Raw genomic sequence first — 11,079 nt, forward strand, 5'->3', positions numbered from 1 at the left:
TTGCTCAGGCTGGTCTCGAACTCCTGAGCTCAAGTGATCCACCCACCTCGGCCTCCCAGAGTGCTAGGATTACAGGCCTGAGCCACCACACTGGGCCTCATTTTTTTTTTAATGAAAAAAAAAATTTTGTCACTTTAGAGCCCAAAGGAAATTTGAACACAGCCAAGATATTTAATATTGTGAGATTATCACTCATTTTTTTAAGGCAGAATGATGATATTGAGGTTAAAAGACATACGAATATTTGGGGAGAGGAACAGCAGAGGTGAGACCAATGCTCACACCCAGGCCCCATCCCACGTATCGGTATTTCCATACAAATATTTATAGAAAAAATTATATGCTTGAATTTGCTTTAAAATAATGCAGGAAAGTGGGGGAGTGGATGGGGCAGGACGGGCCATGAGTTGCTGTGATTGATGTCAGACCCACGGGATTCGCTTTCTGCACTTTTCTATGTTCGAAATTCTTTCACTAAAGACAATGTGTGTGGCTGTTTCATGCTCTAGCAGCCTGAGAGGGCGCTACTGTCACAGGTGAGGGGTAGAACATCATTAAGAGCTGAGTTCTAAAGTCAGACTAGCTGGGTTCTAATCCCTTCTCTGACACTTACAAGCTACAAGATTTTTTTGTTGTTGTTTTGGTTTTTGTGTTTTGTTTGTTCGTTTTGAGACATAGTCTCGCTCTGTCGCCCCAGCTAGAGTACAGTGGTGTCATCATAGCTCACTGCAACCTCCAGCTCCTGGGCTCAAGCGATCCTCCTGCCTCAGCCTCCCGAGTAGCTGGGACTACAGGTGTGCACCACCACACCTGGCCAATTTTCTATTTTTTGTAGAGACGGGGTCTCGCTCTTGCTCAGGCTGGTCTCGAACTCCTGAGCTCAAGCAGTCTTCCTACCTCGGCCTCCCAGAGTGCTAGGATTACAGGCATGAGCCACGGCGCTCGGCCACAAGCTACAAGATTTTTGACCCTCTGTGCCTCTCCGTTTCCTTATCAGCAAAATAGGAAAAGTAATAACAGTATATGCGTCAGAGGGTGTTTGTGAGGCTTCCACAGCTACTTCATGAAACACAGTGCTTAATGACTAGTGAGTGCTTGATAAATATGTGCCAAGATCAGTAATATTATTCCTGGTTGACAACTAGGGCACAGGAAAGCGAAGTCACGTGCCCAAGGTCACACAGCTAGGAAGAGGCAAAGTCGGCATTTGTCTGAAGTCCCCTGGACATCCAGGTGGCCCCATCCCACACACCCTCCCAGGGGCCGGCCACCCCACCCCCAGCTCACCTGGCTGGTGTGATCAGCACCCATGTACAGCAACATCTGGACACAAGCCAGCCTCTCTTGGGCTTGGGCACTCAGCATCCGGGGACAGAGGTCGGGTGGGCGCATAGCGACGTTGAGAGCCAGGATGGCTGTGTGGAGCGGGGTGAGGCCTGTAGAATAGACAGTGAGGAACCCGCATCTGGATCACCCGCCCTGCCCAGTGTCACCCACCGCAACAGCCCCGCCCGCACCCAACTTACCCTCGAAGTCTCTGGCTTCAAGGTCAACCTGAACCCTTGAGTTAAACACAGCCTGGGAGGAAGAGAAGTGCGGGGTAAGGGTCTCCCCCAGGCCTCCTAACCCTGTCAATCAGCCCACCCCAAATACCCCACCTGCCCACCGGCCATACCGAGAGGACTCCCGGAAGCCCATAGGTGGCGGCCACATGCAAGACAGAACGTCCCTGATGGTCGGTGGCATTGGGCTCTGCTCCCAAGCTCAGCAGATCCTCCACTATCAGGGGCTGATTGGCAGCAGCAGCCACCAGGAGAGGGGTCTGCAGGTCACAGGAAAGATCAGTCTGGGCCCCCAGCAACCTCCCCTGTGAAAACCAAGAATCCAGGCTCCCAGCCCCCTCTGCCCTCAGACCCAGGAGTTCAGGTCCCCCGTGCCATCTTCTCCAGGATCCCGGAGCCTGCGCCCCCAGCTCTCTCCTCCCTGAGCCCAGAGTCCAGGCCCAGCCCTCACCTTGCCCTTGTGCTCACGAATGTCCAGATGTTGGTACACCTGGAGCACCTCAGCCGCAGCGTATGCTGCCCAGCGCAGCCCCCGAGCCGCAAACAGGTGCAGGAGCCTAAGGACAGGTGGGGGACAGCAGTGAGAACAGCCCCCAGCCAAGTCGAGAATCTGCAGATGACCCCACTCCCCTATACTCACGTGTCCCCCTCCTCATCCTGGGCCAGCAGCTGTTGTGGCCCCAAAGCCAGCATGTGAGCTCGGGCTGCTTCCAGGGATGGCCCAGTGACCACAGTGGGCAACTGTGGGGGTCCTGGGGGGAGCCCAGAAACTCTCCAGGATCCTGCCTGTGGCAGGGAAGGTTCTGCGTAGAGCCGAGTGTCCGGGGGTTCCTGAAGAGTGCGGGAGGCGGGGGGAGCCAGTCAGCTGAGAATCCCCCCTTTCCAACCCACCACACACACAGTACACAGCCCCTCAAGCACAGCCGTCGAGTGGCTGGGCATCCCATCTGTGCCAAGTGACCAAGGAAGGACCTTTAGGCCTCGGTTTTGCCCACTGGAGAATTGGGATCTTAACCCAGCCGTAGTCGCCTCAGAATACTACCTGAGGACACCTGGGAATTTTTACGGGCCCTTCGGCTTTCTGTCCCCACTCTGTATCTCACCTCCATCCCCAGGGGTAACGGGCACTGCTGCCCTGGGTTCGAGGGTGGGTAGAAGTCAGGAATCAGGAAACTTTCAGCAGCAGAAGCGGGGTAGGAGTAGAAACTGTCTGTGTAGACGGCATGCGTGTTGGGGTCCCAGTCTGGAAAGCCCATAGAGGGGGCCGAGCTGCCAGGTCCAGAGCCCACAGCCTCCTGGGGTGCTGGGAAGTGAGGATGGCCTGCGTGTACGAGGAGGGGCAGGGCAGGTCTGGTTACCGGAGTCGGGGAAGTCGCAGCAGGGCTGGAGGGCCTGGAGTCTCCCAAGGCGCTAAGAGCTAGTATTAATACTTCTGGGACCCCAAGGGCCTGGGCCCTGGACTCCTGGGGCACCACAAGGCTGGCAGCCTGGGCCCCTGGGACTCTGACGGACAATGCGCATAGACTCCCGGGCTCCAGAGACTCTGGGAGACCAAAGTGCTACTGAGTCCCAGCAAGAGTGAGGGCCTGACTCCCAGTGCCCCAGAGTTCTGAGAGTCCGAGTCCCCAAGGGGAGACGGGGCAGGGACAGAAGCTGACAGAAGCAGGTGAGGTTCCAGACTTACCAGCCTCAGCCTCACACACAGATGGGGTCAGGGGCTGCGACAGCGGAGACGGGAACTGTCCCTGTAGAGGCATTAGCAAAAAGGAGCGAAGGTGAATGTATCTGGCAGATTCCTCAGCACCCATTCCCGACCCGCAGGGCATCTGAGCCAGGACTGCATCTCTCGTCAGCGCTGGGAGCCCCGAAAGCCCGTAAGTCCCCGCCCGACCGCGCGCGGCCTCACCTGCGCCCCACCGGCGTCAGGCTGCTGCTGGCGGCGCCTCTGTTCTTCCAGGAGCTTCTTCACTGTCTGTGTCGGGCAGTGGCCGCGCTCACTCCGACTCACTGTGCGGGGAGGAGGGAGGGAAGACATCGGGGGTCGTTAAGTCACCTAAATGCACGGGGGCGGGGTGGATTTGGGCGCCCTCCCCGTCCTCCCGCGCGGAAAAACTGGCACATTGCTGCCGCTTGACTCCTCCAAAGCCATTAGAAGATTTGGGGTGGGGCGTCCGCCTCCGCCTCTGCCGTTTCCTTCCCTTTGCTCCGCACTTTCCCTCTGACCCAACTTTCCACCAGCGTGGTGGAAACTGAGGAAGGGGGAGGAGAGCGCCCCTCCGCAGCACCCCCCAACTTCCGTAAAAAAGTCCCACGCCCAGACCTCCCAGTCCTAGAGCCTCGGGGGTCGCAGGGCATCACGCCCTGGAGACGCACATCCAGGTTCCCAACGTCTCTCTGCGCCGGAAGCTGACCTGCCACTCTTTCCGCGAGAGACCCCTCCCGGAGGAGCCACGAGTCCGCAGTACCCCAGCTCGTCCGGGATCCGCAGGTCCCCACCGCCACCCTCCAGACTCGGCCGTCCCAGAGCCCAGCTCGCTCTTCCCCAGGACCCAGGAGCCCAGGCCCGCAGCCCCCTCCTCTCTAGGGCCAGGGGGTCCCCGATCCCGCACCCCTTCTCACGACCCCGGAAGGCGGGACCCTCGACCCTCACCCTCCCGAGCGCGGGCTCCGGAGGAGGAAGGGTTAAACGAGGGCGGGCGGACTCGGAACAGCCCAGAGGCGACGCGTGACGTCACGGCGCGGACGCAAGGGAATCTTCCACCGCCCCTTCCCCCGCGCCCCGGCGCGCAGGTGTCCGGCTGGGCGGCCGGGCGCGCGGCGGAGCGTGGCGCTCGCGGAATCCCCGCGCCGGGGGAATTCCTGCCGGCCCCGCACGGTGGCGATCCGGGGAATCCCGGGGCGGGCCGGGGTCGGCCGGTGTGGACCCTGCGGCCGGGCGCCGGACCTTCCTCCCCGCGGCCCGCGGCCGACTTGAAACGACCACGCTCCGGGGCACTCGGCGCAGCCCCTCCTTTAGAGGAAGAAGTCTCGGCCGCCGGCCCCCCCGTCCCCCACCGGACCGGCGGCGCAGCCTCCCACCGTTCACCCCCGGGACCCCGACTCTGCGTCGCCAGCCTCTCCCCCGCCACGACCTGGGGGTCCCGGCCCCCAGTCCGCCCCAAACACAGGGACCCTCAGTCTCTGCACCCAGGACTCGACGCTCCAGCGCCGTCCCTCGGGGACTCGGGAGTCCGATCCGCAGCCCCCCACCCTCGAGCTGAGCGCGCCCCCCACGCCGCCCATTACCTCGAGGGTTCCGGGGCGCGGATTGCGGGCCCCCAGGGCCGCGGCCTCGGCGCTGCGCCAGCCTCGCTGTTTCCCCGCGGAGCCGCCGCCGGGTCCCCGATCTCGGGTCGGGGCCCCCGCGAGTTTTTAAACTGGGGTTCTGGCACCACCCAGTCCTGGGCAGGGCCCTCCCACAGGCCTGGGAGTCCCCGCGTCGCGTCGCGCTCCAGCAAACCCCGTCTCCGCGTGGGCGGGGCTGAGCGGAGGGCCGGACTCCGGAGTCCCGCGGGCCGGGGGTCCAGGTCTGCGGTCCGAGGGGCCCAGTGTGCCGGACTCGGGAGGGAGGGCGACACTGGAGCCTGGACTTGTGCGTCTCTGTCCAACGGGGTGCTGGGTGGGGGCTTTGACTGCTGGGCCCTGGCCGGCGGGCTTGGGGTGTAGGGGGGTTGTGGGGGGCAGCATTACAGGGTCCTGGGGAAGGAGGGGACTGGGGTCGGGACTCCCGGATCCCCGGGGAGGTCTGTAGGTCAGGGTAATACAGGTACGCTCAAGTTTCTCCCTCTCCCCGCGTCGTTCTCCTTTTTCGGAGCTCGGGTTTCGTGCCTGCGCCCATCATTGGAAATCATGTACTGCTTTGCCGGTGCTCTGGCCGGGCTGTGAGCTACGCAGGCAGGAATTCCCGGCCCTCGGCTGACTGACATTCCAGTGGGAGGCTGTTCTCAGTTCCCACCTGGTGACCAGCCCCGCAGTGACTGTGCTGACCACATTTCTCCCCTGCTGTCAGGACTCCGTGCTCTCCTGGGTCTGCTCCCTTACTCGCTCCTCCTCCTCTGCTTTCCTGGCCGGTTCCCCGACTTCTCCCGTGCAGTGGGGGGCGGAGGGCGGGTTCTCCGTCTGTACTCACTTCCTTGGTGATCTCATCCAGTCCCGTGGCTCTAAGTACCATCCAGAAGCTGTCAACCCCCACATTTACATCTCCAGACCAGACTTAGCCCCTGAACTCATAAATGCAGCTGTGGTCACTGACCACCTCCACAGGGACATTATCGAGGGCATTTCCAGCTCCCTGTGCCCGGACCTTGGCACTTTCCCCTCAAACCCACTTCCCCCATTCTCCGTCTCTGCGCATGGACGCCCCATCTCTTCAGTTTTCCAGGCCAGAATCCTTGGCCATACTGGACCTCTCTCATACACACCCACATCCATTTCATCAGCAAATTTTGTTGGCTCTACCTCCGAAATATTTCCAGATCTCCCCAGCACCCACACCCCGGTCCCCCTGTCACTCGTCCTTGGACCATCGCAGCAGCCTCCCTGGTCTCTCTCACCCTGCCCCCCAGGTTGTTCCCCAAAGGCGGTAACAGAGTCACCCCACACCACACACACACACACACAGGAAGCAGATGGTCTTGCCACCAGCAGTGTGACATCCGCTATTGCTACTTCTCTACTTCCCCACTGTTCTTCAGGACCTCTCTGGACCACAGCCCTTTGCCAGACCCTTCCAGACCCCAGCCCACCATGGTCCCTCCAGGCCACATCCTGCTCCTGTTTTTGCTCCCAGGTGAAGCCAGCGGTTATGGGGATGGCAGGCAGAGCATTCCTGAGAAGGGTGGCTTGGGTGACATCTGAAGGGAGGGGCACTGAGGATGGGGTCCTTCTCCCTGTGCCCCTTCCCTTCCTGGAGATCCATTCGGCTTCAGGGCCTGGCTCCCTGGGGGGAGTGGCAGGCGAGGCAGAGAGTTGTGGAGCGGCTGCTGCCTGTCCACCTCCCCTTCTCAGTGCCTGGTCTCTGCTGCTAGTTCCCACTTCCTGTCTGTCTCTCGGAGCTCCCCTTCCCATTTGCCCCCCTTTCCCATCCCGTCTCTCCCGTGCGGAGGTGACTTCTCCAGATATCGCCTTTCCCTGCGCCCTGTTTTGGAAGTCACCTCTCCCCGCTCATCCACCTCTCTCTTTCCGCAGTGGCTGCAGCTCAGACAACCCCAGGTGAGAAATCGCTCCCCCACTTTCGCCCTGGCTTCAGGTACCACTTCCATCCCAAAAGCTTGGCCCGAGGGTCCCAGAACACTCCAGTGACTCTCCAGGTCACCTAGTTCTCCTCTCTCATCCTCAAATCAGAGCCCCCCGAGGATCTGCGGCCTTCTCAGGGTCCCATCTGGCCTTCTCATCACCAACTCAAAGCCCTGGGGAATCAGTGACCCCCAGCCTCTCTTCGGAAGCACCCCATGTGCCCGGCGCACAGCCCCGAGGGTCCGGGGACACCTGGCCTCTCTGGGTCTCCATCCCCCTTCCGTTCCCCGCGTGCAAGGGAATCTGGGCTCTGCCTCCCTCACAGGGGACTTCCCTGGCTCCCTATGACCCAAGCTCAGCCCCGGGATCCAGAACCCGCCTGAGCTGCCTTCTGTGTCGCCCCCACTCTCCAGGGTCCTGCTCCGGATGTGGGCCCCTCTCCCTGCCACTCCTGGCGGGCCTGGTGGCCGCTGACGCGGTCATATCACTGCTAATTGTGGGGGCGGTGTTCCTGTGTGCTCGCCTAGGCCACAGGCCCACCCAAGGTGAGGATAGGGAAGAGGTGGGGCCTGGAGGGTGGGTGGTATCCCTAGGGAGGGGGTCCCATGGAGGGGACCCCTGGGGAAGCCCTGGAGGAGGTTCTGGGGAAACCCTGGGGGAGGTGCCTGGGGGAACCCCTGAGGAAACCCCTGAGGCAGGGGGTCCCCAGGGAGGTGGTGGGCGGTCAGGCTTCATGCTTTCTCTCCCCCACCCCCAGAAGATGGCAGAGTCTACATCAACATGCCTGGCAGGGGCTGACCCCCTGTAACTTCGACCTTTGACCTCTGACCCTCTCATACTAGATGGTGTGTGGTGGCCCAGGAACACCCTCCTCCCTTTGGGGTTGGAATAAAGCAATTGAAGTACCTGTAGTTGTATTCTTCCTCAAAGAACTCCAGGGTTCCCAAAGGCTCCCTCCCATTTAGCTATTCGAGGTCCAAGACCCCCTCAGGACCCCACATATCCACATCCTTGGGCCCAGGGATCTGGCATAACTCAACAATGTTTTTGTGCTTCATGTTTATTTGGGGGCAGCAGTGAGGAGAGGCGTGATATCTCAGGGAGGGCACTCTGTGGGTCTATATCTTGGTAGGCAATGAGGTGCTGGGTGGGCATCAGGAATGGCTGGATCCAGGCATCAGGTTGTTGCCCGGCGTGGTTTGGGCTCATTTGTAATACTGCCTCTGTGTGTTGAGGTCGCTGTAGACATCTGACCTCTGACCCTGGAGCTCCTAAAGGAATGGAGCCATCAGTGGAAGGGGTCCACCAGATAAAAACAAAACCCAGCCTTCTTCCAGTGGCCTGCAAGGCCCCTGGCAGCTTCTTCAACCTCGAAGCCACAGAAGAGAGCTGGATTTTATTCAAATGCATTCTGCGTTCCCCTTGTCCCTCTGCCTCATCGTTATGCCCCAGCCTCAGAACCTTGACACGTGCGGTTCCCTCTGCCTGGAACATCAGTCCCCCGCTCTTTGGTCTCCTCCGTCTTCAAGTCTCAGCTCCTGTCGCCTCGTCAGAGAGGCATTTCTCAAAGTCCCCGTCTATAGTTTCTTCCCCCCACGCCCCAGCCACTGTTACAACAGCCCGCTCTAGTTCCTCCGTAGCGCCTCCCAAAATGATTTCATCGGTTAATCTGCTTCAGGTCTCCCCAACTAGGATGTAAACTCCGCTGCGGCATCTAGCACGCATAGGTGCTCCACACATCCCCTGAACGGGTGAATAAACTGGGGCTTTGCTCTAAACTTTCACTGCCCCCAGTAACTGGAAAGCCCGCCCCCCCCCCACCGTCTTCTGGACCTCACAGAACCAAACTTGACATTCTTATACAAATGAGTAGTCTGGGGGTGCATTTTTCCGGGGAGGGTCTCCGAGGATCTCGTGACCCCCTAAAGGCTTAAGAAGGAGCGTAAGGAGCGTTGACACAGACGGGGAGAGACGTCCTGATGCCCCCGTCTGCACCGTGGTTTGTAGGAAGGGCTTCAAGGACTCTCGCACCCACCGCCCCTAGATTATTTGCACAATCGTGTATTTTTTGCCTGGATCTTTCTGAGGAGCCTCTAGCTTTTGTCAGCTTCCCAAAGAGATGCAGGAGCCTCCCCCCACGCCCCCCACCAAAAATTCTAGCACTCCTCTCTTTAGAGTTGTCAGACTCGAGGTGAGTTATATCCTCTGCCCTATGGAGAGCTTCTCCCAGAAATCGGCCTGTCCTAGGGCCGGGTTTTTTCCAGAACAATTTAGGGCCGGCCTTCCGGTGAGGCCCGCACTTGCCCTTACAGAGGCAAAGCGACGCCTCTGTTTCCTCCGCGCACAACTTACGCTGAGCACAAGGCTGTGGATGGTAATTTAACACAATTTTGGACGGACACCCCATGTGCCTTCAGGGTTTTGGGGAGCTCCTGGGAAAGTGGCCTTAGGATCCCCAGGAGGGGACGGGGGTATTCAGGACAGACACCACAAGGCAGGTGTGAGAGATGAGAGAGAGAGGCTGGTTTTCTCACCTGATACGGTGACTCAGTCTCGGTCATGCGCTGTTTCCGGGCCACTGCTGGAGTTGGGAGGGGGGCGCAGGGCGCAAAGACAGACAGGGCCGTGATCGGGACTATTTTGTTGTTTCAAAATCAGCCCCTCCGTCTCCGTCCCTTTGGGCGTTTGTGACACGGAGCTTACCCACCCCCGACCAAGCAAGTCCTCGAGTGCCCCAGGCTGGCCCCTGCCAGCCCCACTCACCCTCCGCAGCCCCTTGGCCCCGAGGCACCAGGCGGCCCAGCGAGTACACAGCCAGGGCAATGAGCAGGGTGAGCACCAGGTCCCCCAGCACGATCCCCGCCAGCACGCCGGGGCTCACCGAGGCGCAGTTGCATTCTGGGAACACGGCACGGGGGTCAGGGAGGTCAGTGTGGGTTGGGACTAGGGGGGAGGGTGTCCACAGGGGGAGGTTTGGAAAGACTGGGGAAGGGCCGGGGAGATGGGGAGGACTTTGGGAGGTAGGGAGAGGGGTTGCAGGGTCTAGGCCTACCACTCTGGGCCTGCACAGGACTGAGACCTGAGGAGGGAAAAGGAGGGTAGACTGAGGCACGGAGCTACGATGGGGGGCGTGTACAAGCTGGCGAGGGTGGGTCCTAACGGCCAGGAGGCAAGGGTGGACAGCAGCGTCTGGCAGGACCTGGTGGGCTGGTGTCTAGGCTCTTGGACTGTGTGACTTCTACAGCGACTTGTCCTATTGTGACACCCTTAAGTGTCCCCTCCCCCTGCTTCTACCGGAGGCTACATTTTGGCAACCCAGGCTCTGAGAGGGATCCGCATGCTATGAGGAGCTGGGGACCTGCTCACGTCCCAGCCCCTCCCTTGGTTCTCTCCTTCCACCCGGCTCCTTGCCGTGCCCCCAGCTGAACCCAGGGACTCAGCAGTGACAGCTGCAGAAGCCCCCAACTCACCACCCACAGTCAGAAGGAGGGGCAGGAACAGCAGCCTGCTGGAGGGTTCGAGGCCCCCCATGATGCCAGGACACCAATGGACACCACAGTCCGAGGGCCGGTGGTCTGTGGCGTAGCGTCCAACTAAGCGAAGGAGGAAGTCTGGGGAGGGTGGTGGCAGGAGGGAGGAGGAGACAATAGGGGAGGAGGGACAGAGAAAGACAACACCAGAAAGAAGCGGGCCCAACAATTGACCTCCATCGCCAACCAGGGGTCAGACATCATTGTAACAGGAGGGTCAGTGGCTCGGCCCTCCTCCGGTTGATCGAAGCCAGCTCCGCTTCCCCCTGGCTGGCAACCTTGAGCAAGTCACTCAACCTCTCTGGGCCTCAGTTTGTTCGTCTGTAAAATTGGGAGTACAATAGTACCTACTTTGTAGGGTTGTTACGGGACTTAAATGAATTAATGTTCCTGAAACATGATCTGACACTCGTCAGCTTTTTTATAAGCATCAGCTACAGTTAGTATTATTTGATCATCGGAAGCTTGTGATGGGCATGGGACGTTAAAAGAGCTATCAGCGTGTGGGCTGTGATGGCAGGCAGGCTCTCTGCCCAGGTGTTAAATCGTTTCATCCCGCCACACCTTCTTATCATCCCCACTTTACAGAGAGGTGAAGACATTTGCCCAAGGTCACCCAGCAAATAAAAGGCAGGTGGAACCCAGGACCTAAAGACAGATTTTTGACTCTTAGAGAGAAAGGGAAAAATAGATGAAAGATGGGGAAGGAGAAA

General features: G+C 59.8%; 3 protein-coding genes across 6 annotated transcripts in view; 1 reads left to right on the forward strand and 2 right to left on the reverse strand.

The window, feature by feature from the left end:
* Nucleotides 1-5,054, reverse strand: part of NFKBID (nuclear factor of kappa light polypeptide gene enhancer in B-cells inhibitor, delta) — a 7,787-nt gene extending 2,733 nt beyond the window's left edge. The window contains exons 1-9 of the mRNA XM_012651572.1: nucleotides 4,848-5,054; nucleotides 3,469-3,569; nucleotides 3,247-3,307; nucleotides 2,666-2,883; nucleotides 2,203-2,348; nucleotides 2,014-2,119; nucleotides 1,676-1,822; nucleotides 1,527-1,578; nucleotides 1,288-1,436 (exon numbers count right to left, since the gene is read on the reverse strand). Of these exons, the coding sequence (XP_012507026.1) occupies nucleotides 1,288-1,436; nucleotides 1,527-1,578; nucleotides 1,676-1,822; nucleotides 2,014-2,119; nucleotides 2,203-2,348; nucleotides 2,666-2,818 (753 nt within the window). The 5' untranslated portion in view covers nucleotides 2,819-2,883; nucleotides 3,247-3,307; nucleotides 3,469-3,569; nucleotides 4,848-5,054. The remainder of the gene's footprint in view (nucleotides 1-1,287; nucleotides 1,437-1,526; nucleotides 1,579-1,675; nucleotides 1,823-2,013; nucleotides 2,120-2,202; nucleotides 2,349-2,665; nucleotides 2,884-3,246; nucleotides 3,308-3,468; nucleotides 3,570-4,847) is intronic.
* Nucleotides 5,055-5,512: 458 nt separating this feature from the next.
* Nucleotides 5,513-7,738, forward strand: HCST (hematopoietic cell signal transducer). Its single transcript, XM_012651573.1, has 5 exons — nucleotides 5,513-5,628; nucleotides 6,296-6,390; nucleotides 6,789-6,812; nucleotides 7,250-7,381; nucleotides 7,594-7,738. The coding sequence occupies exons 2-5, from the start codon at nucleotides 6,348-6,350 to the stop codon at nucleotides 7,632-7,634; spliced, it is 240 nt and encodes a 79-aa protein (XP_012507027.1). The 5' UTR covers nucleotides 5,513-5,628; nucleotides 6,296-6,347; the 3' UTR covers nucleotides 7,635-7,738.
* Nucleotides 7,739-7,880: 142 nt separating this feature from the next.
* Nucleotides 7,881-10,422, reverse strand: TYROBP (TYRO protein tyrosine kinase binding protein). 4 transcript variants are annotated; one of them, XM_012651574.1, is made up of 5 exons: nucleotides 10,307-10,422; nucleotides 9,889-9,915; nucleotides 9,600-9,734; nucleotides 9,371-9,417; nucleotides 7,881-8,107 (listed from the first exon to the last, which is right to left on the reverse strand). In XM_012651574.1, exons 1-5 carry the CDS (start codon nucleotides 10,365-10,367, stop codon nucleotides 8,042-8,044), a joined length of 336 nt encoding a protein of 111 aa, XP_012507028.1. In that variant the 5' UTR covers nucleotides 10,368-10,422; the 3' UTR covers nucleotides 7,881-8,041. The 4 variants fall into 4 exon arrangements, with proteins under 4 accessions (XP_012507028.1, XP_012507030.1, XP_012507029.1 ...); XM_012651575.1 differs by having other exon boundaries at nucleotides 7,883-8,107; nucleotides 9,371-9,414; XM_012651576.1 differs by lacking the exon at nucleotides 9,889-9,915.
* Between the last annotated feature and the right edge of the window lie 657 nt (nucleotides 10,423-11,079).

The sequence above is a fragment of the Propithecus coquereli genome, unplaced genomic scaffold (genome assembly GCF_000956105.1).
Source record: "Propithecus coquereli isolate 6110/MARCELLA unplaced genomic scaffold, Pcoq_1.0 Scaffold358, whole genome shotgun sequence".
Lineage (NCBI taxonomy): Eukaryota > Metazoa > Chordata > Mammalia > Primates > Indriidae > Propithecus > Propithecus coquereli.